The following is a 23,539-nucleotide window of genomic DNA, read 5'->3' as shown; positions in this document are numbered from 1 at the left end:
ACTTTTTAACCGCTTTTCTCACTCTGTGTTCACTGATTGAAACACTCTAGTTAAAGGCAATCAGTGATAGACAGAGAGGGGCAGTGAGCTGAAAAGGAACCCTGCATGATCAGACCAGTTCACCTTGTTGGATACATACGCTGCCTGGCCCAAAAAAAAGGTCACACACTCTAATATTTGGTTGGACCGCCTTTAGCTTTGATTACAGCACGCATTCGCTGTGGCATTGTTTCGATAAGCTCCTGCAATGTCACAAGATTTATTTCCATCCAGTGTTGCATTAATTTTAATATTGATGATGGGAGAGTCTGACCACTGCGCAAAGCCTTCTCCAGCACATCCCAAAGATTCTCAGTGGGGTTAAGGTCTGGACTCTGTGGTGGCCAATCCATGTGTGAAAATGATGTCTCATGCTCCCTGAACCACTCTTTCACAGTTTGAGCCCGATGAATCCTGGCATTGTCATCTTGGAATATGCCCGTGCCATTAGGGAAGAAAAAATCCATTGATGGAATAACCTGGTCATTCAGTATATCCAGGTAGTCAGCTGACCTCATTCTTTGGGCACATAATGTTGCTGAACCTAGACCTGACCAACTGCAGCAACCCCAGATCTTAGCCCCGCCCCCACAGGCTTGTACAGTAGGCACTAGGCATGATGGGAGCATCACTTCACCTGCCTCTCTTCTTACCCTGATGTGCCCATTATTTATTTATTTATTAACCTTTATTTAACCAGGTTGGTCCCATTGAGAATAAAAACCTCTTTCTCAAGGGAGACCTGGCCAAGACAGGCAGCAGCAAAAAACACAAAGTTACAGACGGAGATACAAGGAGAGACAGAGTACAATTTACAAAACACAAGGTTTTGGATTAAAACCATCTATGAGTCATATCTGGGGAATCAACTGTTCAAACAGCCAAGTTAAAACATCTACACCCTATAGAATCTGCTTCCATGTCTTTCATTTTAGATTTAAAAACATTTAAGGACACCAGCTCCTTGAGCTTTAAGTCATTCTGCAACTGATTCCAGGCTGAGGGTGCAGAGTACCCAAAAGCCCTTTTCCTCAATTTCCGTCCGAGCGTTTGGGACGGACAGCATAAAGAGGTCCTGAGAACGCAAAGAATACTGTCCGGGACTTCTCTGCATGATAAAAACACATAGATAGAGGGGAAGCAGACCAAGAATTACCTTATAAATAAAGGTGTACCAATGAATGAGCCTCTGGGTCGCCAAAGCAGGCCATCCAACCCGAGAGTACAACTCACAATGGTGGGTCAGAGCTTTACAGTTTGTAATGAACCTCAAGGATGCATGGTAGACAGTATCAACCATATGGAGACACTGTGCAGAGGCGTGCATGTACAACAGATCACCATAGCCTAAAACAGGTAAAAAAGTTGCAGCTACAAGCCGCTTTCTAACATTAAAAGAACTCCATTACTCTGGAACAGGGTCAGTCTGGACTCATCAGACCACATGACCTTCTTCCATTCCTCTAGAGTCCAATCTTTATGCTCCCTAGCAAACTGAAGCCTTTTTTGCATGCCAATGATTTGACCCTTCTTAAACAGACTAACATCTTTTCCACGACCACAGGATGTGTCTTTCCACATGGTTGTTTAAGAAATGAGAAGTTACTCACTGCATCAGTTGGGGTTAAATAACTTGTTGCCAGCTGAAAGATAATCGCCCATGCAGTAATTATCCAACAGGAGGCTCGTACCTATTTGCTCAGTTAAATCCAGGTGGCGACTTTTTTTATTTTGGCCAGGCAGTGTATTTGTATTCTCAAATGTATATTGAACTAAAAATCTCCCTAAATACCCCACATACCTGCATTTTCAGTAAATCTGAGCTCATAAACTCAGCAGGAGCCCGCCATGTTTAGTCCGTGCTGGCAGTGTGACATCACAGTTCCACAGCGCTCCCTAGGAGCTCCTCCCTGTTGCTATAGTAACCATTTTTCAGACGGTTTTTCCGCTTGCAGCTGTTGTCTCCCTGCTGTCAAAGCTCTGTCTTTCCTCCTAAGTTTGACCTCAGTAAACCTCCTACAGGTGACTGGATTCAGTGTATAGTGGGAGTGTGCCGGAAGCTTTTCAGAATAAAAGTATTATGTACATACGAACAGAGTTTCTCCAAAGAAATGCTAAAGTTGAGTTTTACTTTGAAAAGTGCAAACCAGAAGTGCTCTGATTCTGTGTTTACCTTTACCTGAACCGTGGAAACAGAAAGCTTCATAAAGAGTTGATGTTTGGGGAACAACTTTATTAAACAGACACATTTTAGCTCATAGCCTTCATCTGGTTCATCAAGAAACTGATTTCAAACATGTTCTACAGATGTGTGTGTAAATATTTGCTACAAGACGGTAAATATGGCTCTGTATTTATCATTTTCCTGTCTAGATGGACAGATAACTGCTCATGGTACAAATAATGAAACAGAAGAGACCTCAAATTTTAAAATTCTCCGTGCGTGCTCTGAGATCAGCTCTAACACTGGCTGCCAATCAGACAGGTTACTGCAGAGGAATGGCGAGGAGCGCTGTGGAACTGTGACATCACAGCGCCAGCACGGACCAAAACATGGCGGCCTCCTGGTGAGTTTATAAACTCAAATGACTCAAAACGCAGATACCTAGTGAGTTTTTTAGTTCAATATGTATATGAGAGATACAAATATCTATCCAACAAGATGAATATGTCTGATCACGCAGGGGTCCTTTGAAACCCTCCCACACCAGGCTGTGATAGTACCAATAACGTGTAGTCTGACCTCAGCATGCTCGGCTTATTCTCAGATTTAGGAAATATTAATTAAGTAGTATTTAAGAAATAAAAAACAGGATAACTGAGGATGCTTTCACATTAGGGGCTGGTCCCAGATCTGAGTGCACATGAGCCCAAAGTCCGGTTCGTTTGGGTAGTGTGAATGCAAACGAACCGTGTCCAGGCACTGGGCCCAGGCCCCCTTGAGGAGGGGGTCTCGTGCATGATTCTTGTGGACTCCGGTGTGGTTCGGATGAGATGCGAATGCAACCGCTCGCAGATACGGGACAGAACGCCGTAACAGCTTTATGACGTCGTCGTAAAAATTAAACTTCTTTCCACAGCGTGGCAGTTTGTTCACATTTTTGTCAATAAAGGGCTGAAATCATCAGAATCCAGTCAATAAACGGTCTGTTGTGACTCACCTTACAGATGAACACAGGTTGGAGTCAGTGAGAGGAGGTGCAAAGGCAATAAAAGTCTCCCGTCACCTCAGAAACTGCTGTATCTGCGCAGTGTGAGCCCATTTAATCCTCTGAGCTGTAGCAGATGTGCAGACATGAAGAGCGAAGTTGCTGGCATCTTAAAAGTGATTTTAATCATCCATGGCTGCATGATGGACTTTTTGCCGGGTCAAAACAAAAATAATCTTTGCTCAGGTCATGACCCCAGTGGTTGCCATGGTAGCTTCTTCTTCTTTCTTCTCCTTTGCTGGGTTGTAAAGCAGCTATGTGCATACTGCCACCCGCTGTTTCAGGCCGAGTACAGACACAAGTGGGCCCGGGCACGGATCAATGTTGCTAGTGTGAAAGCAAGCCAAGTGTGGGGGGGGGGTCGCACCGCGGTTCATAACAACTGGGCCTAATGTGAAAGTACCCTAAGAACCAAAAACGCTTTTGTGAAAGCGGCTTCAGTGTGGTACTGACCTGGAGGTGCTGCAGGTCGTCTTCCTGGACGTTCTGCGACAGATTGTACACCTGAAAAGTAAACAGCACACCTGTCAGCCAACCAGTTCATAACACTGTTGATGCTCGTTATTCAGAAACTGATGGCCGACCTGGACCGAGCTCGTCATGGTGCTCAGAGCAAACAGCGTGGCACAGTCTTTGATGGTGGACTGGCTGTCAAACGCCCCCTGTGTGTCGATGAGTAGAACTGCAACCTGAAACAACAGCACACCAGGATTATCTGAGTCACTTTTATGTTCAACGTGTTCAGGAGTCTCTGCTTGGTGTCAGCTCACCTTACTGCCGTCTGGTTTCTCCACCACGAACACCTCGCTCCAGGCCAGGATGCCCGTCGTCTCCCGCTCACAGCCGCCTCGCCAGGTGAAGCCGGTCAGAGGCTCCTCCTCCCCGCCGACCCATGAACCAGACGACTACAAAAAGATGGCATCAAGCTCATTGCACAGTTTCTGTTTATGATTCAGAACTCAAACCGTGACTACAGACATGAGGAAAGCTTTACTCTAGACCAATGGTTTTCAAACTTTTTTTGCCCAAGGCACACCAAAAAGCAAGCTGACGTCTCAAGGCACAACATATTAATGTCCTTACAAAATAGCCTCTTTAGCATGTGTAGCAAGTAGCAAGATGTCCCAGTCCCAACTGCATGCAATGTGAGCAAGTGCCAGCTCCATCAGTTTGATTATAGAGTTTCCTTTTGTAGCATCCTGACACTCTGCAAGTGATGCACTGCAGCTCCCCAGGTTTATCCCTAGTCACCCTGTTCCTATTTTCTCTCTGTCGCTCCTATTAAGATGGACAAGTCACAAGGGAAGAGGTTGCACAAAGGATGACAAGGCACCAGGAGTGTCCCACCAGAGGATATTCTTAATTTTCTTCCACTTTTCTCACTCCTGAAACTTGTTAGCTTGTTTTACAAAGAGGATTGTGTTGCATGGATACTCTCCATACCCATTTATGAATTTTTATGGTCTGACTTGTGCTAACATGGAGACAAAACTATGTGGCTCACAGCTATTAGAGGCACCATACCTGCGATTTTCTAAGTAAAGCATGAGATGTCATATTTTTACATGTAAATTTACATTTGCATATTTAACAGATGGACAGTAAGCATGCAATGCTATATGATGCAATGCAGCATGTAACGCTTGCATGCAGTAAGGACATTGGTTATAGTCTCTTAAGTTGTTGTATAGTTGTAGTACTTATGTAAAGTGAGATGAATTTTCAAGGCACACCAGTGTGCCACAGCACAGCAGAACCACTGCTCTAGACCACACTGAACAAAACCAGGAGGTTGTTTTTGAGGTTTCTAATTCTCGCTGCTCAGGAAGCACAAAATGAAACTGATGCAGCATGTTCCAGAAAAGTTGGATCATTTCACAGATAAGAAGGTTAGTTGGTGATTGGTTGTCTTTTATTTGTGCATTCTACAAATGTTACAACAGCATGGCTTCACAGTGAAAGTGGGTGGAGCCTAAACTTGCCTGCACCTCCAGTTTCTACTGTATTTGCACCTCGCTGTTACCATCTTTGGTAAACGCTTTATACAAAGAGGCCAATCTGCATGGAAAGGGAGTGTTTACAGTTTTAAAGGGGACTAGAACCTCACAATCCTTCCATAAAGCATCACGTTATCTGGCCTTAGACTGGACAACATAACTTCCAATATTCAAACATATGCAGCACACTAAGGGCCATAATTGACAGCATTTAAACCCTGATGTCTCAGAGAATGTCTCTAACAGTGTGACACATCTCTGATATTATCTTGTTCAATACCAGCAGAGAGAAGTTCTCAGTCTACACCTAGACATGGACGCTAAAAATGTAGGGCTGAGATTCCTGTCTATGGCAGTGATACTCAACGCGTGGATCTGGAGCCACATGTGGATCTTTTGTGAGGATTTGTAGCTCTTTTATGTCTTAATTTAAAATATCTTTCCCCCAGAATACCTTAACAGAGGTCAACTTTAACCTCAATAACGATCCATTAATCACTTTGTTCCCCACTCTTGTACAGCTGGCTTAAATTTTCACCCTTTATTTTTTGTTTGTATATTTCCACTGCCCTTATCTGCAGTTTCCCCCTTTTTATGCACTTTTAATCTATTTTACAGCTTTTTAAGCCCAAGTTTGCCACTTCTCTCCCTTTTCACCTGTCTTCTTTTTTGTCCTGCTTTTTGCTATTTTTTCCACTTTTTTTTGCCATGTTTTGCCCCTTCTCACCCATTTAGGCTGCCTTTTTCCACTGAATGCCACTTTTCCCCCATTTTTGCCACTTCAATCTCTTTTCACTCATTTTTGCCAGATTTTTACTGTTTTTTTTTTTACCATTTTTGCCACCTGTAACTCATTTTTTTAAACCAATTTTGCCACTTTTCCTCCACATTTTTGCCAATTTTCACCCATTTCTTGCCACTTCTCTGCCACTTTTGATCCATATTCGTCTCTTTTCACTAATTTTTGCCACATTTTTACCATTTTTGACCAATTTTGCCACCTGTAACTTGTTTTTTAGTATCAAATTTTCAACAGTTTTTGCCTCGTTTAGCTTGCTTTTGTTATTTTCCATTGTCCCCCCGTTTTGCCATCTTTTGCCCAATCTTGCACATTTACGCTGCTGTTCGCCATGGAATGCCACTTTTGACACAATTTACTGTATCTTTGACCACCTATAACATATTTTTAATCAATTTTTGCCACTTTCACCCATTTTTTGCCACTTCTTTGTCGCTTTTTGACCATTTCATCACTTTAACTTATTGTTATTGCCACTTCAACCCATTTTTGCCACTTTTTTACCATTTAGATTGTGGCTCTTGCAAAGGCATTTTTTAAAAATTTGGCTTTTTGGTTGAGCAGGGTTGAGTAACACTGGTCTGTGGTCAGAATTTGTAAAAGATTCATAGCTGGGGATGTCTTTTTGGCACATTTTGGGCCCCTTGGCTCCTAATGAGCATGTTTAAAACACCACAGCTCTCCTGTGTGTATCCGTGGCCGTATCCATCCCTTTAGGACCGCAGTGTACACGTCTTCTGATGCAGGATACCGCTTTGCGGATTTACAATGAGTTACCAGTCCTAAAACAGCCTCCACAAACAACAGATCTCATCCAACAGAGCGTCTCTGGGAGTGATGGAACAGAAGATTCTCATCACTGAAGAGCAGCCAACAAATCTGCATTGCTTTCAGGTCAATATGGAAAGAAATCTGTGAGGAATGTCCCCAGTACATTGTTGAATCTGTGCAGCAAAAAAATCAAGGCAAGGCCAGGTGTACCTAATGAAGTGAACAGTGAGAGCAGAGGCCAGGTACAGGTCACATTAGCAACCCCAGAGTGGCCTAAACCCCTGTGGGCAGGGCTTATTGTATGCATAAAGATGGCTTTATGTGTGAATAAGCAGCAGCAAGTGAGGGGGCCCACCCATAGAGCCGGCATTGTGCCCGACTAAAATCCTCTTTAGAGCAACATGCAGCCCTCCTGAATGTTCCTCAGCGCTTACTGTAGATTAACGAGGCCAAAGGTTGCAGCGCAGACCCACGCCAACACAGGCCGTTTCCTCTACACATCGCTTACATGTCAAATACACTCGTACTGGATTACTTCCTGCTGCATGGCGTGATGATAACAGCTAAAAATACTAACTTCACACCTAAAAGAGCTCTGTTATACAGATGAACACAGTAAACCAGTGATACTCAACACGAGGCTCTTTTATGACTATTTGTGGCTCTTTTATGTCTTAAATTTAAACATTATTCCTCCAGAAAACCTTAAAGGGAAACCTTTTAGCCCTTTTTCACATTTTTCTTTCCACCTTTCACCCAATAGAGCTACCTTTTGCCACTAAATACTACTTGTTTCCTATTTTTGCCCATTATTGCCACTTCTTTTTGCAACTTTTTTTTCCAAATTTTGCCATTTTTATCCAACTTTTGCCCTTTTTTAAAAATGTTTCTTCATTTGAGCTACTTTTTGCCATTAAATACCACTTGTTTCCTATTTTTTTGCCTATTTTTGCCACTTTATTTTTCAATTGTTTTCCGTTTTTGCAGTTTTCTCCAGTATTCCCCCTTTGTTGCAATTAAATACCGCTTGTTTCCTATTTTTTGCCCATTTTTTCAACACTTTTTCACCATTCTTTCCACTTTTCCTCCAATTAAGCTACCTTTTGCCAATAAATACTAGTTGTTTCCCATTTTTTTGCCCATTTTTGCCACTTTATTTTGCCATTTTTGCCCTTTCATCACTATTCACTCATTTTTTGCCATTAAATATCACTTGTTTCCTAATTTTTGCCACTCTTGACTGCTTTTTGCCCCTTTAAGTCAATTTCCACTCATTTTTTGCAACATTTTTGCCACTTTTGTACCATTTTTTGCCATCTGTATTTCCTTTTTTTGTCACTTCTCACCCATTTTTGCTACTTTCTGACCTTTCTTCCACTTTTCTTCCCATTTTTTGCCCCTTTTCACACATATTAGCTATTTTTTGACCATTTTTGCCACCTTTAATTTGTTTTTATCGCTACTTTAGCTGTTTTTGCCCCTTTTCACCACTTAGATTGTGGCTCTTGCAAAGATATTTTTCAACAATTTGGCTCTTTGGTTGAGCAGGTTTGGGTAACACTGCAGTAAACAAACCTTAAATGCATGCTGTCAGGACATTATTCACCAGTAAAGCATGGTTATCACTGATGGTTTTACTGATAATTAAAATGTGAACTGTAAAATAACTGTAGGGGAATTTGTTATCACAGACACCATTAAAACAGGTAACAGTTTCATCCTGTGCACCAACTCTGACATAATACACTCATTTTCAGTTGCCATGATTTCCTGCAGGAAAACTCATGGAGGAAATGTAGCGGCAGACCCTGAACTGTATTTCTATGTATAGAAATCAGAAATAAATTGCTAATCTGAATCTGCACTGGGCTAGATTTGTATTTACGTAGGTCCAACCATGACATAACTTACTTTGGCATCACAGTCTGAACATATGGTCCCTCTCTGGTCTGATCACAGCCAAACTCCAGGGTCTTACCTGTTTGTACATGAAGCGCAGCATGAAGTCCAGCAGGAAGGACTTGCCCTTGCGGAAAGCTCCGGCCACGGAGACAACGACCACGTGGAGGTCCTGCACCTCCTCCTGCAGCAGCAGCCGCTCCAACGCCTCCTCCTGCAGCGAAAACGAGTGCTCCTCCTCATCCGCCACCACGATCTGCACCGGCCGGGCCACACCCACCTCCTCCTCTAGCAGGTCGTCCTCGTCCTCGTCACGCGTCATCGTGGGTTTGTCTGGTTTGAACCCGCCTGAGGGAGAAAATCCTTGTTAAAGCGGCATCGACCACAAAGGCTGGGTTATGATAGGCAGTTTTGGAAAAAAGTTGGTAACAGGTTCCAAAAGTTGTTTTCCCTTTTTGGTTTAAAAAAATACCTTCAAGAAACATGACGGAGGACGAAAAAGAAAACTGTCCAAAAAAGATACCTTCAAAATAAAAAAAAAGCAATAAAAGCATTTTTAAAATCAATTCATCAGAGCTAAAACTTTACTAGTCAACCATTCCTAAGGAGCCATGTTTAACTCAACTTCTTCCTGATAAATACGCGTCCACATGGGTGCAGATCTCAGCTTTGTTTAACAAATGGGGAAGTACTACATGTTAACATCATTTTACATTTACTGCCATAAATGCAGGTTTTTGCCATGTTCTTCAGTAAAGATGAAACTGTGATTAATAGTGTCGCTAAGGGCTGTAAAGATCCATCAGTGTGGATCCATACATCCTAAAGATCAAAGATCCAATCACATTGGAGGAAAGTCATAGTATTGATCTTTAAGACACGCCTTTATTTTGAAATTCCTACCAGCTGTTCCTCCTCCTGAACTTTCAAACACTAGAAAAAAAAAAGCTTTGTTTCCTGACCACCTTTGCATCGATATTTTATAATCCTTCTACCACAAGCTGTTAAAAGTGTAAATGCAGAAGTGCACTTTTAACAGCTTTTCTCCCTCAAAAGGAGAAATTCATGGATAAAAACCAAACTTTAGTTTTCTGTGTAGTGACTACAGCTCAGAAGGGAACGCTTTTATTGAACAATACAAAACATGAGTAGCTGGGCGGAGCTGGGCTGTTACAGCCAGTGTGTTGCTGTTTTGGCTAAGAGCCCCCTGGTGGTAGAGTTTATATACTGCACATTTAAGTCGCTCTTCAGACTGACATTTGAAATGTTTCTGCAGAAATTATTAACACATCGAAGTTTCCTCTAGTTCAGGGGTGTCAAACCCATGGCTGGGAGGACAAATCCGGCCTGCGGAACGATTAAATTCGACCCACAAGATCATATTTGTATTCTAACTGGCCCACCAGTCTGAGGTCTGCAGATTTCCTCCAGTATGAAAATGTAAACTTAACCTTAAAGATTTAAAATATCCTTATTAAGCCATAAAATTCTGAAATTAGTAGAAAGAAAAGAAAAAAATGTCAAGAATGTGGGGAAAGAAATTAATTTGTGTTTTTATGTCATATTTTCAATTTTGCATCTCAAGATTACAACTCAAGCTTATGATTTTGACTTTTCATTTCATGCTTTAACCTTTTCAACTTATAATTTTTACTGTATATGCCATATTTTATCTTTGTAGATTCACAATTTTAAATTTTAAGTCATATTCTTATGTTTTCCACTCATTATTTTAAATTTTTTATCATATTTTATATGATACAAAAAATATTTATATATATTTTATATTGACTCTGATCAATAGACGTCTGCAGTAAGATGCTGCAGATGTTTTATCAGTCTGTGGTGGCAAGTGTTCTGTTTTATGCTGGGGAGGCAGTGTAAAACACAAGGATGCAAGGCATCTGAACAAACTGGTGAAAAAAGCTGGCTCTGTGGAGGAATCAAGCTGAACTCATCGGAGGATGAGGAGGAGAGACACACACTGAGAGACATGGATCATCCACTTCATATCTCCCTCAGAGAGCAAAGAAACAACGGTGGTGGACGCTCCTATCCCTGCGCTGCAGGACAGAAAGATTTAGAGGATCTTTCATACCGTCAGCTATTAGACTGTATAATTCTACAGTAAACAGATGAGACTCCCAGACACGATTGAATTTTTTCTCATATTTTTAATCCTATATTTTGACTTTTAAACTCCTGATTTAAATTTTTTCTCATATTTTTAATCCTATATTTCGACTTTTAAACTCCTGATTTAAATTTTGACAGCAGATAAAGTCTCCTGACATCCTGCAGGGAGTGAAGCATCATGGGAGCTCTGCAAAGACCTGGAGGAGTCTCTGCTGCTGTCAGTCTGGATGGAGGTTTACAGTAAATAGACGGATCGGTTGGTCAGTTTTCTGGTGTCCTTATACGGCAGCAGATTCACTCCAATGACTAGAAGTACGGTGTCTGCTTTAGGACATATTTGGGGCTTTCCTAGTAGAGTTAAAGTGAGCTGCACAGATTTCTGTTTTTATAGCATGAGAAGTGTGCCCTTGTGTTAGCGTGACAGCAGTGTGATCCCACTGCTCAGCAAACAGGCCCGAGCAGCAGCCCCACGGCCTCATGGGAGGATGAAGAAGAAGAAGAGTCTTCATTCAGGTCAGGAGCGAGGAGCTGCTGGGGCCATGTGAGCGCTCTGCAGCAGCGACACGACTCCGATGTGCCTCAACGACACGCAGCCTTCATCAGCATCCCCCTGACCACGACCGGCGATGAGCAGGCGGCCTTAAAAACGGTTTGAGACGCCTTTTAGACGGTCACGTGAGCTTTAACGGAGGCTTTAAGGAGGCCCAGTGATCCGGTTAATTCAGTCTCAGTGTTCTCTGTGTACGGGACGTGAGCTGCCTCGGGACAAACACGTCTTCTTCTAGAGAGAGGAGACGTGCAGCGTCGCTTTAACAGAGTCAGCAGGATAAAGGTCACCAACCAGACTAAAACATCACCTTCAGATGGCTCTGATGAGAGTCTGCCTCTAGATTTCTGACTTCAGAGGAACATGTGGATAAAAACACTCCCTAAATGTGTGTTCACTCGTCTCTCACAGAGGGATCCCTCCAGGGAAAGACCGTTTTATCAAAGAGCAGAACACCCAAACCTAAACAGAAACAGTCATTATGTAATTCTCCTCACAGCGACCATTTAAACCCACAAGATCAGTTTCTCAGCTCATGGATTTAAAAAACAAAAAACACACTATAATTCATTCTACACTAAAACAAACAGTATTAGACTAAACTAGAGCTGAACAATTGTGTAAAAACATCCAACTGTGATGATTTTGACTCATTTTGCAGAGTGGATATGAACTGTTGTAATAAAGGGAATGAGAATTTCTCTATATTTAACAAGAAAAACACACAAAAATGAAGAAAACGTGATAATTTTTTGTACACTACTCTAAAAGTTTGCCACTAGAATGATTGCATGTGTACTGTATAACATCTCAGCTGGTATTAAAGAAATACTGTACCTTTGAAAACTGCAGCAGGCCATATTATGATTTCATGTAATTTGTGATTAATTACCCAGCCCTCCTTATAACCAACACCATAGGTTAACCTAGGGCTGCTTGGTGGTTCCTAACCCAGGGGTCTTAGCTCTTCTGAGATACGAGTGGGGGGGGGGTCATTTTTTTCAATTGTTGATTTTAAAAAAGAAGTTTATCTGACGTATTTCTGCACATCTGTGGGTAAGAAGGGGTTAATACGTAGTGAGCAAAGATCTCTATAATGAATTCTAACTCCTGTTTACATCAACAAACAAAGAACTATTCTGACTCTTCAAATGTTTTTGCTTAACTTATGATTATGTTTCTGTGTACCAAAGCAGAACACACAAACGACTGACTACAGTTTTCCTCTTTTCCCTTTAAATGAATTTAAGTATTTTTACGAGAGGTCAAACCTGATATTTCAATCAACTAAACAAGAATTCAGCTGACTCATGTCAAATCAGACAAAACCAGATGATAACAGGATGTCAGGATTAACAAACAGAGATGTTTGATAGTTGGTGTTTTTCTGCACAAGTCAGAAACAAAGAGCTCTGATGATTTACGTAAAGATTACAAATGTGCGCTGACAGAAGTCATGTCACAGGTGGGTTAAATATGGGTTTTTGCCACTCTTAATCCATTTATGCTGCTTTTAGCCCATTTTTTTTACCACTTCCTAAGCCAGTTTTTGACCGTGTTTGCAACTTTTACCCCATTTTTCCACCTTTTTTGCCCACTTTAGTCACTTTTCACTCATTTTTTGCTGCTTTTGGACCACCTGTAATTTATTTTTTTGTTACTTTGCACCCATTTTTTGCCACTTCTGGCCCATTTTTACCACTTCTTTTAGCCAGTTTTTGACCATATTTGCCCTTTTTCATCAGTTTTAGTCACTTTTATCCTGCTTCTTTGCAATATTTCATCCATTTTAGCTGCCTTTAGCCAGTAAATGCCACTTTTACCCCATTTTCCCACCTTTTAGGCCTTTGTTGCCCATTTTTGCCCCTTTCCCACATTTTTTGCCCCTTTTAATCCATTTCTACTGCCTTTAGCCCATTTTTACCATTCTTAGCCACTTTTTTTCCCACTCTTTGGGTATTTGTGGGGTAAGTTTTTCAAACACTGTCATGTTATCCTCCCTGTAAATATTAACTCCACCGTGTTGTTAGCCTCTTAGCGCTGAGGCTGCTTCCTCTTCTTCTCTGGTGCTTAAAAGTGGGTCACGTGCCGCGGCGCCACCTACCGTTTTGGAAGGTGTAGTCTTGTGAGAAAGAGAACAAACGGCTTTATTATCAGTGGATTTTATCTGTTATTATTTTATCATCAGGATAATAAAAATATGTAAAATATAAACAATATCAGCCAATGATTATCGGTACTGATAATTATCATGCATCCCTACTTTTACTGAATTTCCCAGCCCTAGTTACAGCTGAAGAATCCCTCTGTCTTTGACTGATAGATCAGCATAGATGTTCAAAATTATGGTATGTTTAAGGGCAGCAGATGCTGCGTTTGAGGCACAGAAATCAGCAGATGTTAAAACTGAGTAAGACTGAAATGATGAACTCGGTCAGAGGATTTTCTAACAATCGACTCTTTGAGAACAAACTCTGAATAAATCAAACACAGCAGCTGTAGTCATTTTAGACCGGGATCAGGAGTCTGAGCACTTCAGGGATTTTTAAAGATGTGACTGCAGGAAACGGCCTCATGTGACCCCCCAGCACATGGATGAACGTTTTATTTCAGCCTGTAGAAAGACTTTTTATTTAAGGTTTGAGACTAAAACACCAGGAGACACTATAATAGTAGTTAAATAGGTATAAGCAGTCACATACTAATATTTCTGCAGATGTTATCTACCTGTTTTATCTATTCCTACTTCCACACACTGACATGGGCCCATGCTGCATGAATTAGATCGTTTTTGACCATACAGTAGAACTTTAACTCCCCAGGACTGGAGCACAGCTGCATCACATCCTGAACAACCATGCTCGAGTGTAGAAACTGGGCCCCTGGTGTTTATACTCAAATGAACCAGACTTTGGGCTCAAGAGAACTCAGATCCAGATCCCTGTTTGGAAACCAACAATAGGGGTGAAACTTTTCTTTTATGTGAGCTCCAAACACATCTCTGAGTCCTGAAGAATTCCTGTTTTCTTTCAGCGTACACAGAGCTGAATGTGAGCTCCAAATCTGGAGTAAGAGGATCACAACACCAGTGCAATCATGTATACATCACATGATACACGCTCACTTCTCTGCCCCACTTTGGTCTGAGTGCACAGCGTGCAGTTTCTCCTCACAGCGAGTCAACGACGGTCCCTGCAGCTGCAACAACACCAGCAGGTCAAACACTCAGAGTTCACCCAGGAGAAGCTGCATGAGCCTGCAGAGAACGGCTCCGACACACCTGGACCAGAGCGCTGAGAACATCTGGAGCTGCTGTCACGTTTCTGAAGCACTGATAAGGAGCACAGCGAGCTGGAGAGGGTTCAGAGTTCACAGCAGACACCATATTAGCAGATAGCTGACAGCAGGTCAGATACTTGACAAGGCTACGGATCAGTTAGCTGCAGCTAATGTAGCAGCATTGGTTAGCTGCAGCTAATGAAGCAGCATTGGTTAGCTGCAGCTAATGAAGCAGCATTGGTTAGCTGCAGCTAATGTAGCAGCAGTGGTTAGCTGCAGCTAATGTAGCAGCATTGGTTAGCTGCAGCTAATGTAGCAGCAGTGGTTAGCTGCAGCTAATGTAGCAGCATTGGTTAGCTGCAGCTAATGTAGCAGTGGCGGTTAGCTTCGGCTAATGTAGCAGTGGCGGTTGGCTGCAGCTAATGTAGCAGCGGCGGTTAGCTGCAGCTAATGTAGCAGTGGCGGTTGGCTGCAGCTAATGTAGCAGCGGCGGTCCCTGCAGCTAATGTAGCAATGGCGGTTAGCTGCAGCTAATGTAGCAATGGCGGTTGGCTGCAGCTAATGTAGCAGCGGCGGTTAGCTGCAGCTAATGTAGCATTAGTGGTTAGCTGCAGCTAATGAAGCAGCAGTGGTTAGCTGCAGCTAATGTAGCAGTGGCGGTTGGCTGCAGCTAATGTAGCAGCGGCGGTTAGCTGCAGCTAATGTAGCATTAGTGGTTAGCTGCAGCTAATGAAGCAGCAGTGGTTAGCTGCAGCTAATGTAGCAGTGGCGGTTGGCTGCAGCTAATGTAGCAGCGGCGGTTAGCTGCAGCTAATGTAGCAGCGGCGGTCCCTGCAGCTAATGTAGCAGTGGCGGTCCCTGCAGCTAATGTAGCAGCGGCGGTCCCTGCAGCTAATGTAGCAGCGGCGGTTAGCTGCATGGTTGGCTGCTTATGGAGATCCACTCCAACATCACTAATCATGCAGTCGCTTTATCATCAAATCAAATCGAACCCCATCATCCTCCCACAGCTCTAAGACTGGGACCAGTCCCCTAAAAGCCAAACTCTACCCTCTACAGCTCTGGTAGTGGGGTAAGAAGCTACCTCAGTGAAGGAGAAAACTTCACGTTAGAGGATTGTCTTACCACGCTGTAGATCCTCCCACAGCTCTAAGACTGGGACCAGTCCCCTAAAAGCCAAACTCTACCCTCTACAGCTCTGGTAGTGGGGTAAGAAGCTACCTCAGTGAAGGAGAAAACTTCACGTTAGAGGATTGTCTTACCACGCTGTAGATCCTAAATAAAGACGGGCCTTACTCCATTCAGCCTGGATAAAGAATCACCACAAAGACCAGAGGAGGAGACTCTGCTCCAGCACCACAGGTGGACTCAGAAACAGGCTTCAGATACCAGCCAGGCTCCATGAGGCCAAGACCACCTCAGACTAAAAAAGAAGACAGCCTGAGTCTGCATCTGGAGCACATCCTTGAATAAAAGCACCTACAGCTGTCTGATGCAGTGGCAGTAAATCCTTCCTCTCATACACACGGCCTTTAATAACCCACCACAGAGGAGCTCCTCTGAACACGGCTCACTGGACTAGACTTTCATTTCTACAGATCTTAGTGACAGGCACTCTGGTTACTGGGGGGTCCAGAGCACTTGGCTGGGAAATTTAGCCTGGATTCTGATTTTTCACCAAACCCTGTCTATGATTTCACAAATCACAAATGAGATTAAATCGCATTATGGCCTGCTGCAATTTTTAAATCGCAGACAGTGCAATGTTTCTTTGACCTAAAATTTTTAAAAAATACCAGTTTAATGCAATTTTGTTTTGCAGCAGTAGCAGACTTCATGTTCTTCACATGATACATGAGTCTTTTCTAGAATTTTTACAGACGTCCTTTTCTTGTTTACGTGTATTAGGCTTTCTTAATCAAAACCAGAATAAAGTAAAAATCCCGTTCAATATGGCAATTGATATCAAATTTAAAATCAGAGCAAAAATCGCAACAAGTTTTTTTTTTCAAAATTGTTTGTCCCCATTTTTAATCCAATACAGAGCAGGTATGATGTGGAATTAATTTGCTTGTGTTAAATGAACACATAAGACGAGGAACCGAAAAATTACTGCATATTAAACCACAATATTGGGGAAAAAAACAGCAATAAGATTATTTTTGCAAATCGTTCAGCCCTAGTTGAAGTAAAATTAAGTATTATTATTGAAGACCAGCAAAACTCAACATTTCTGACAGCAGCTGTTTGGGCCACTTCAAACCCTTTCTTGCCATTTTTAACCCTTTCCACCACTTTTTCTGCCTGTTTTTGCCACTTCAAACCCATTCCTACCACATAAGCCAAATGTTGCTCCTGTTGACTCATAATTGCCACTATTAACGACATCTTACTACTTATTCTGCCCAATTTTCACATTTTAACCACATTTCACTCTCTGAAGTGCCCATTTTTGCCAATTTGACCAACTTCCGCCTATTTTTTCTTCCTCAGCACCATTTTCCCAGTTCATAGTGATTTTTCTTCCCATTTCATCAGATTTTCACCCATTTTTGCTAATTTTAAGCCTCTTCAGCCACTTTTTGATTCCCTTTGCCCATTTTTGCCACTGTAACTCTTTTTTTGGCTATTTTTTGCTATTCTTATATAATTTTTGCCACTTCTAACCCACTACTTTTAATATCCAACTTCACCACCGTTTACACCTTTTTTTTTTTTTTAACAATTATTAACCCTTTTTGTATTTTTTTTTTTAAATATGCATGTCTGTGTCCAACCACCTCCAGGTCCAGTGGGGGTCCCCGGTCTCTGGCACCTTTATTTTGGGGGTCACAGGCTGAAAAGGTTGAGAACCCCTGGGTAAGAGGCTCTGATTGTTGGTTTCGACTATTTTTGGATTAATTTCCCAGCTCTAGATCAGAGTCAAATTTATGAGATTTAAAATTAAAGTCAGAATTCTGAGACTAAAGATTAGAGCCAGGATGAAAATTCACAGACTTTGATTGAAAAGCTGTCCACGTGTTTTCAGTGGCCCTAACCCTCTTCCATAATGTTGACATTAATTTTTCAAGCACCACAACTGATCAGAATCATAAGACCAGCTGAGATGTACAATCTTAGCACCAGTTTAAAAGTTTCATACCATTTAAAACCAACTACATAAGTTCTTGTTGCAGTACCACAGCATCAAGTCTGAGGTATCTACAGCCTGAGTTTTCTCTGCATTCATCGTTTGGTGGTGACCAGCCTCACCCCGTCCCATCAGCCCTCACTAAAGTCAGACGTGTTTTCATGAAGGATCTTGGATTAATCTCATATCTCTGACTGCACTGTGCCAAATAAGAGAAGATATTCCTTTGTTAGTCCCACAGAGGGAAATTCCAATTTACAGCAGCTAAAAGGATCGTGGACAAACGTGCTGCTGGTCTATTTTATTGTATGAAAATACAGAATAGCCGTCCCATAATTTCACAATCATTAGAAGTGTTTGGTTTAGCCAGTGCACACAACTGGGGCAGGCCTCATTTTGAGCCATGAAAACCCTGAATACTTGGTCATTTCTTCTTTTTAATCATCAAAAAGTGCAGCCAAACTCCTAACCTGCACACCACCTACACAACCTGTTAGATAGAAGAGTAAATATATAAACGTAGGACAACCTTACTGACCGATGTGCAAAAACAATCTAACTGAGATTAGTTTTCCCAATATTGTGATTTAATGTGCGATTATTTTTAGGTTCCCCATCTTCTGTGTTGTTTAACAAACACAAGCAATAAATCAGTCGTTATTAAAAAGACAAAGAAAAGCAGGAATACATAACTTTAAAAAAGGAAGGACATTCTGATTCATATCTTTTCTTGCTATGAATAAGAAAAACACACGAGGGAGGAAAATAAGATTGTTGTTAAAAAAAATTAACAAAAGAAAGTGTTTGCATATAGTGTAGAGCAGTGGTACTCAACATGTGGCTCTTTTATGTCTTAATCTGAAATATTATTCCCCCAGAAAACCTTACAAAAAACTTTTTTTTTTTTTTGCCATTTTCACCACTTTTGCCACTTTTCACCCATTTCAGCCATCTTTTGCCATTAAATACCACTTTTTTTGGGGCCATTTTGCAACTTCTTTTGCCATTTTCCCCCATTTATTCCACTGTAATCCAATTTTTTTTGCCCTTTTTCACCATTCCCCCACTTTTTGCCCATTTGAGCGACCTTTTGCCATTACATACCACTTGTTAAATTTTTTCCCCAAATTTTTGCTTCTTCTTTTTGCCACTTCTTTCCCTTTTTAGCCCTTTCTTCCCATTCCCTGCCTCTTTTTGTCTAAATAAGCTTCCTTTTGCCATTATATATCACTTATCCTTTTTTTCCCAAATTTTTGCCTCTTCTTTTTGCCCCCCACCGTTTTTGCCATTTTTGCCAATATCAGCTACCTTTTGCCACTAAATATCACTTGTTTCCTATTTTTTGCTCATTTTTTCTACTCATGACTGCTTTTTGCGCATTTTAGTCGCTTTTCACTCATTTTCTGCCACATTTGGACCATTTTTGCTACTTTCTGACTATTTTCCACGTTGTCTCCCAGTTTTCGCCCCTCTTTCATCCATTTTTGCTGCTTTTTGACCATTTTTTGCCACCTTTAACTTATTTTGATTGTTGTAGAGGTATTTTTCAGCAGTTTGGCTCTTTGGTTGAGGAACTGGACTCATCTTTTACCAGGAGAACCTGGAAACGTCAAAGCAAACTAAAACTGGTCCCTTATTACTAAAACTATGATCTGATTTAAAAGCATGACTGTGAATCTATCAGATCAGGAAGGTTAGCTCCTCCTGCTGGTTTTATGCTCTGAGGATGATTCCTAAGTTTGGTTTAAATCATGTTTATGGTTCAGGTTCAGGCTCATGTCAGCTGATTTTATCACACACACCTTTTATATTAGATAGCCAAAGTTAGCAGGAAAGTAACAGGAATTACAGCCAGCCTGTTTCCTGTTCCAGGGTATAACGGGGACCAGTATGTAGGTGACAGTTATTTCTACAGACTCCCAGTAGCTGACAAACCGCTGAATCGCTTTTATAAAGAGCACAATGAAGAGTTAGCTCGAAGAGGCTAGCAGCTCTGTTAGCATGTCTGCTAACAACAAACAGAGCTGAAGGTGAGGACAGCTGGACGGCTTAACCACGGCAGCTTCAGGACCAAACACCGGGAATACCCGTCCGAACACAGCCCACAGGCCCTCTCATTACCGACTCAAAGACGCATTTTCACTCATATTTAACCGCTCCGATCCAGATTTAACCGCTAAATCCTGACAGGATGCCGAACAACAGGAGATGCGAATATTCGTCGAAGCGGAGCGCTCCCTGCAGAGACGTTTCCTCCCGTTTACCGCCAAAAGAAGCGCCGTTATGTCTCAGAGATCCAGACCTGAACCCTCCGGGACCTCTCCGGTGTCCCTAACATCATTTAAACATGGGTAGATTTTTATTTACCGTCTTTGAAGATGCTGTTTGTGTGATTCCGCTGCTTCAACCTGCTCTCCTCCGCCGCCATCTTTACTGACCTGCTGATACAAGCAGAATGCTCTGACGTCACACCCCTCAAAGCCTCGGCGGTGTCCGCGCGGTCCTAAATAGGGGCCGAAGCCCCGCCCCCTGGATATTCTCCATAGACAGTATATACGTAGACGCCTCATTGACTGTGTTTGCCCGCTGCTGCCATACGTCAACGTGTCCGCCATATTACCAGAGGAAAGACGGTTCCATTAACAATGTAAGTCAATGAGGGATGAAGAGTTTTGTGATTAAAAACAAATAAGTTTACATTCAAGTGGTCGTTATGAGTCGTTTGTATATAAAGTGGAATGCCTCTGGCAAGATGGCGGCGGCGTTGACGTACGACCCACTGGCCAATGAGGCGTCTACGTATGTAATGTCTATGATATTCTCACTGAATGATATAGATCAGTGTCACTCAGCCCAGCTCAACCAAAGAGCCAGATTGTAGAAAATACCTTTGCAAGAGCCACAACCTAAGAGGTGAAGAGTAGCAAGAAAAATAAGTTAAAGGTGACAAAAATGGTCAAAAAGCAGTACAAATTGATCCAAAGGGGTGAAAATGGGAAGAAAACGTGAAAAACGGCCAGAAAGTAGCAACAATGAGTGAGAAGTGACAAAAACTGAGTTACAGGTGGAAAAAATGGTCCAAAAGTGGCAAAAAAGAGTGAATGGTGACTTAAATGGGTAAAGAGCAGTCAAGAGTGGCAAAAATGGGCAAAAAATAGGAAAGAAGTGATATGTAATGGCAAAAGGTAGCTGAAATGGGCAAAATGTGGCAAAAAATGGTGCAAAAGGGCAAAAATGGGGAAAAAAGTGGCAAAAAGAAGTCGCAAAAATGGGCAAAAAAAGAGAGGTATTTAATGGCAAAAGGTAAATTAAATGGGCAAAAAGTCACACAAAATTGGTTTCAAAGGGCAAAAATGGGATAAAAGCGGCAAAATGGGCATCAAAGTGGCTAAAAGAAGAGGCAAAAATTTGGGGAAAATGGAAACAAGGGTTATTTGATGGACAAAAAATGGCAAAACACGTTAATAAAAAGGGCAAAAATGGGATAAAAGTGTCAAAAATGGGGAACAAGTGTCAAAAAGAAGTTGCAAAAATGGGCAAAAAATTGTAAAAAAAAAAAGGGGGGGGGCATTTAATGGGAGAAGATAGCTTAAATGGGTAAAAAGACAAAAAGTTTCCCTTTTTTAAGGTTTTCTGGGGGAATAATATTTAAAATTAAGAAATGTAAGAGCCACATGTGGCTCCAGAGCCACAGGTTGAGTAACACTGATAGATTATATACATTTAAACATAGGATTTACAGCAGCGTTTAGCTTTAAAAATAAATGTATTATCGCCGTAACACCTGTGTATGTCAGTTATTTTGGAATGTAAAACAACCATATCGTTTAAATAGTTTATTTTCATGGGGTCATATGAAGTAGAATAAGACCACTGAAGGAAAAAATACCAAAGATTATGCTTTTGTTAAATTCTAAAAAAGTCAGGATACTAAAAACAAAGACAGAATTCTGACTTTATCTTCATATTAAACATGAGACCTCCAATAGAAAAAATAAAAAAGCTGAAATTTGTGGGACTTTTCCTACAGACACAGATTAATGAGTATTCCTATCTCTTTTTTTGGCACTCATGGTCCTCCGTAGCCCCCTGCTCCTCCTCTCAGGGATTACTCTGCAGCTCTCTGACATGGATGTGGATCTTTGTTCAGTCCTAACCAGGACTAACTCAGCGTAAATGTCAGCTCTTGTTTTTCAGTCCTTGTGACTCTGCCGGAGAAAATGGATCCAAACGGACACAGTCAGCTGGCTCCTCGCCTCTCACTGCAGCCGTCTGTAAACTATGAACCCAAACCCTCCCAGTGCATGCTGGGATTGTAAACTCGTATTACTATACAGCACGTGGCTGCAGGTTCAAACTTTGACCTGGTTCTCTCGTCACCCGTGGGCCTCCTCTACAGGTGAGTCTGCACACCTGTGGAGCTCAGGCTGGTCTGACTGGATCTCTGCCTGCAGAGACACTCAAGAGACATGAAGCCAGCTTCACTCTGAGCTGTAGACTGCAGCAGTTATCTCTCATGAAGCCAGCTTCACTCTGAGCTGTAGACTGCAGCAGTTATCTCTCATGAAGCCAGCTTCACTCTGAGCTGTTAGACTGCAGCAGTTATCCCTCATGAAGCCAGCTTCACTCTGAGCTGTAGACTGCAGCAGTTATCTCTCATGAAGCCAGCTTCACTCTGAGCTGTTAGACTGCAGCAGTTATCTCTCATGAAGCCAGCTTCACTCTGAGCTGTTAGACTGCAGCAGTTATCTCTCATGAAGCCAGCTTCACTCTGAGCTGTAGACTGCAGCAGTTATCTCTCATGAAGCCAGCTTCACTCTGAGCTGTTAGACTGCAGCAGTTATCTCTCATGAAGCCAGCTTCACTCTGAGCTGTTAGACTGCAGCAGTTATCTCTCATGAAGCCAGCTTCACTCTGAGCTGTAGACTGCAGCAGTTATCTCTCATGAAGCCAGCTTCACTCTGAGCTGTTAGAATAAAAATATTAATGGTCTGGTGGGCCGGGTGTAGCTGTACCAGGGGCCGGATTTGGCCCCCGGGCCTTGAGTTTGACACCCCTAGTACAAAGTGATCTTTGCTCTCATTAAAGTGCAGCAGCTCTGCCTCAGCTCTTGTATTTCTGCTTTAACATGAGTCATGTTCGTGTCGGACTCATCTGGTCCTCAGACCGCTGATCCAGATCCTCTTCACGGCTCTGAATGATGCCACTCTTCTCTCCTCTCAGGTCATGATCAATGAGACAGCGTGTTAAAGCAGCCTGCAGACATGGATCAATAACGTCTACCATGATGTCTTATTTAGACAGACTCTCTGTGTTCTCTGCAGCTTTAAAAAAAATCGGGAAATCAGCTGATGCTGAGTCATGAAGACACAGAGACCAGACGTTTCATGTTTTTATTTTAAATCAAGCATTCTGCAGACAGAACCCACAATAACACTTTAATACTGACTAAGAGTAGATGAAATCAGACTGGGACAGGACTCCAGGGGTGTCCAGTTTGAGTCTGGGAGGTTTCTGACTGTCGATGCAAAATTTGGGTTAAAGTTTGTCAGCCCTTGGGGGCCCCCTACTGGCCTGAGACCGCAAGAAACCAGCCAGCCTTGCCTGTTGACAGTCACATCATGAAGATCCAAGATCCAGATTTCAACGAGGAAATTCATGACAACAGGCAGCAGCTGAGCTAACCCTCATACAGAGGATAGTCCTCACAGGTTCAGCTCCAGCTCCCTCCCT

At 42.1% G+C, this 23,539-nt stretch overlaps 1 protein-coding gene across 2 annotated transcripts in view; it reads right to left on the bottom strand.

Annotated features, from left to right (window-relative positions):
• The window catches only part of zgc:158270 (uncharacterized protein LOC791213 homolog), a 37,827-nt gene extending 17,558 nt beyond the window's left edge, over positions 1 to 20,269 (bottom strand). For both annotated transcript variants that reach the window (XM_041784860.1, XM_041784861.1), the window contains exons 1-5: positions 20,174 to 20,269; positions 8,794 to 9,062; positions 4,019 to 4,153; positions 3,833 to 3,937; positions 3,702 to 3,752 (exon numbers count right to left, since the gene is read on the bottom strand). In XM_041784860.1, coding sequence (XP_041640794.1) covers positions 3,702 to 3,752; positions 3,833 to 3,937; positions 4,019 to 4,153; positions 8,794 to 9,062; positions 20,174 to 20,234 — 621 coding nt within the window. In that variant the 5' untranslated portion in view covers positions 20,235 to 20,269. The remainder of the gene's footprint in view (positions 1 to 3,701; positions 3,753 to 3,832; positions 3,938 to 4,018; positions 4,154 to 8,793; positions 9,063 to 20,173) is intronic.
• Between the last annotated feature and the right edge of the window lie 3,270 nt (positions 20,270 to 23,539).

The sequence above is a fragment of the Cheilinus undulatus genome, linkage group 4 (assembly GCF_018320785.1).
Source record: "Cheilinus undulatus linkage group 4, ASM1832078v1, whole genome shotgun sequence".
NCBI classification, from domain to species: Eukaryota; Metazoa; Chordata; class Actinopteri; order Labriformes; family Labridae; genus Cheilinus; species Cheilinus undulatus.
This window is presented reverse-complemented; position numbering and strand designations above follow the sequence as displayed.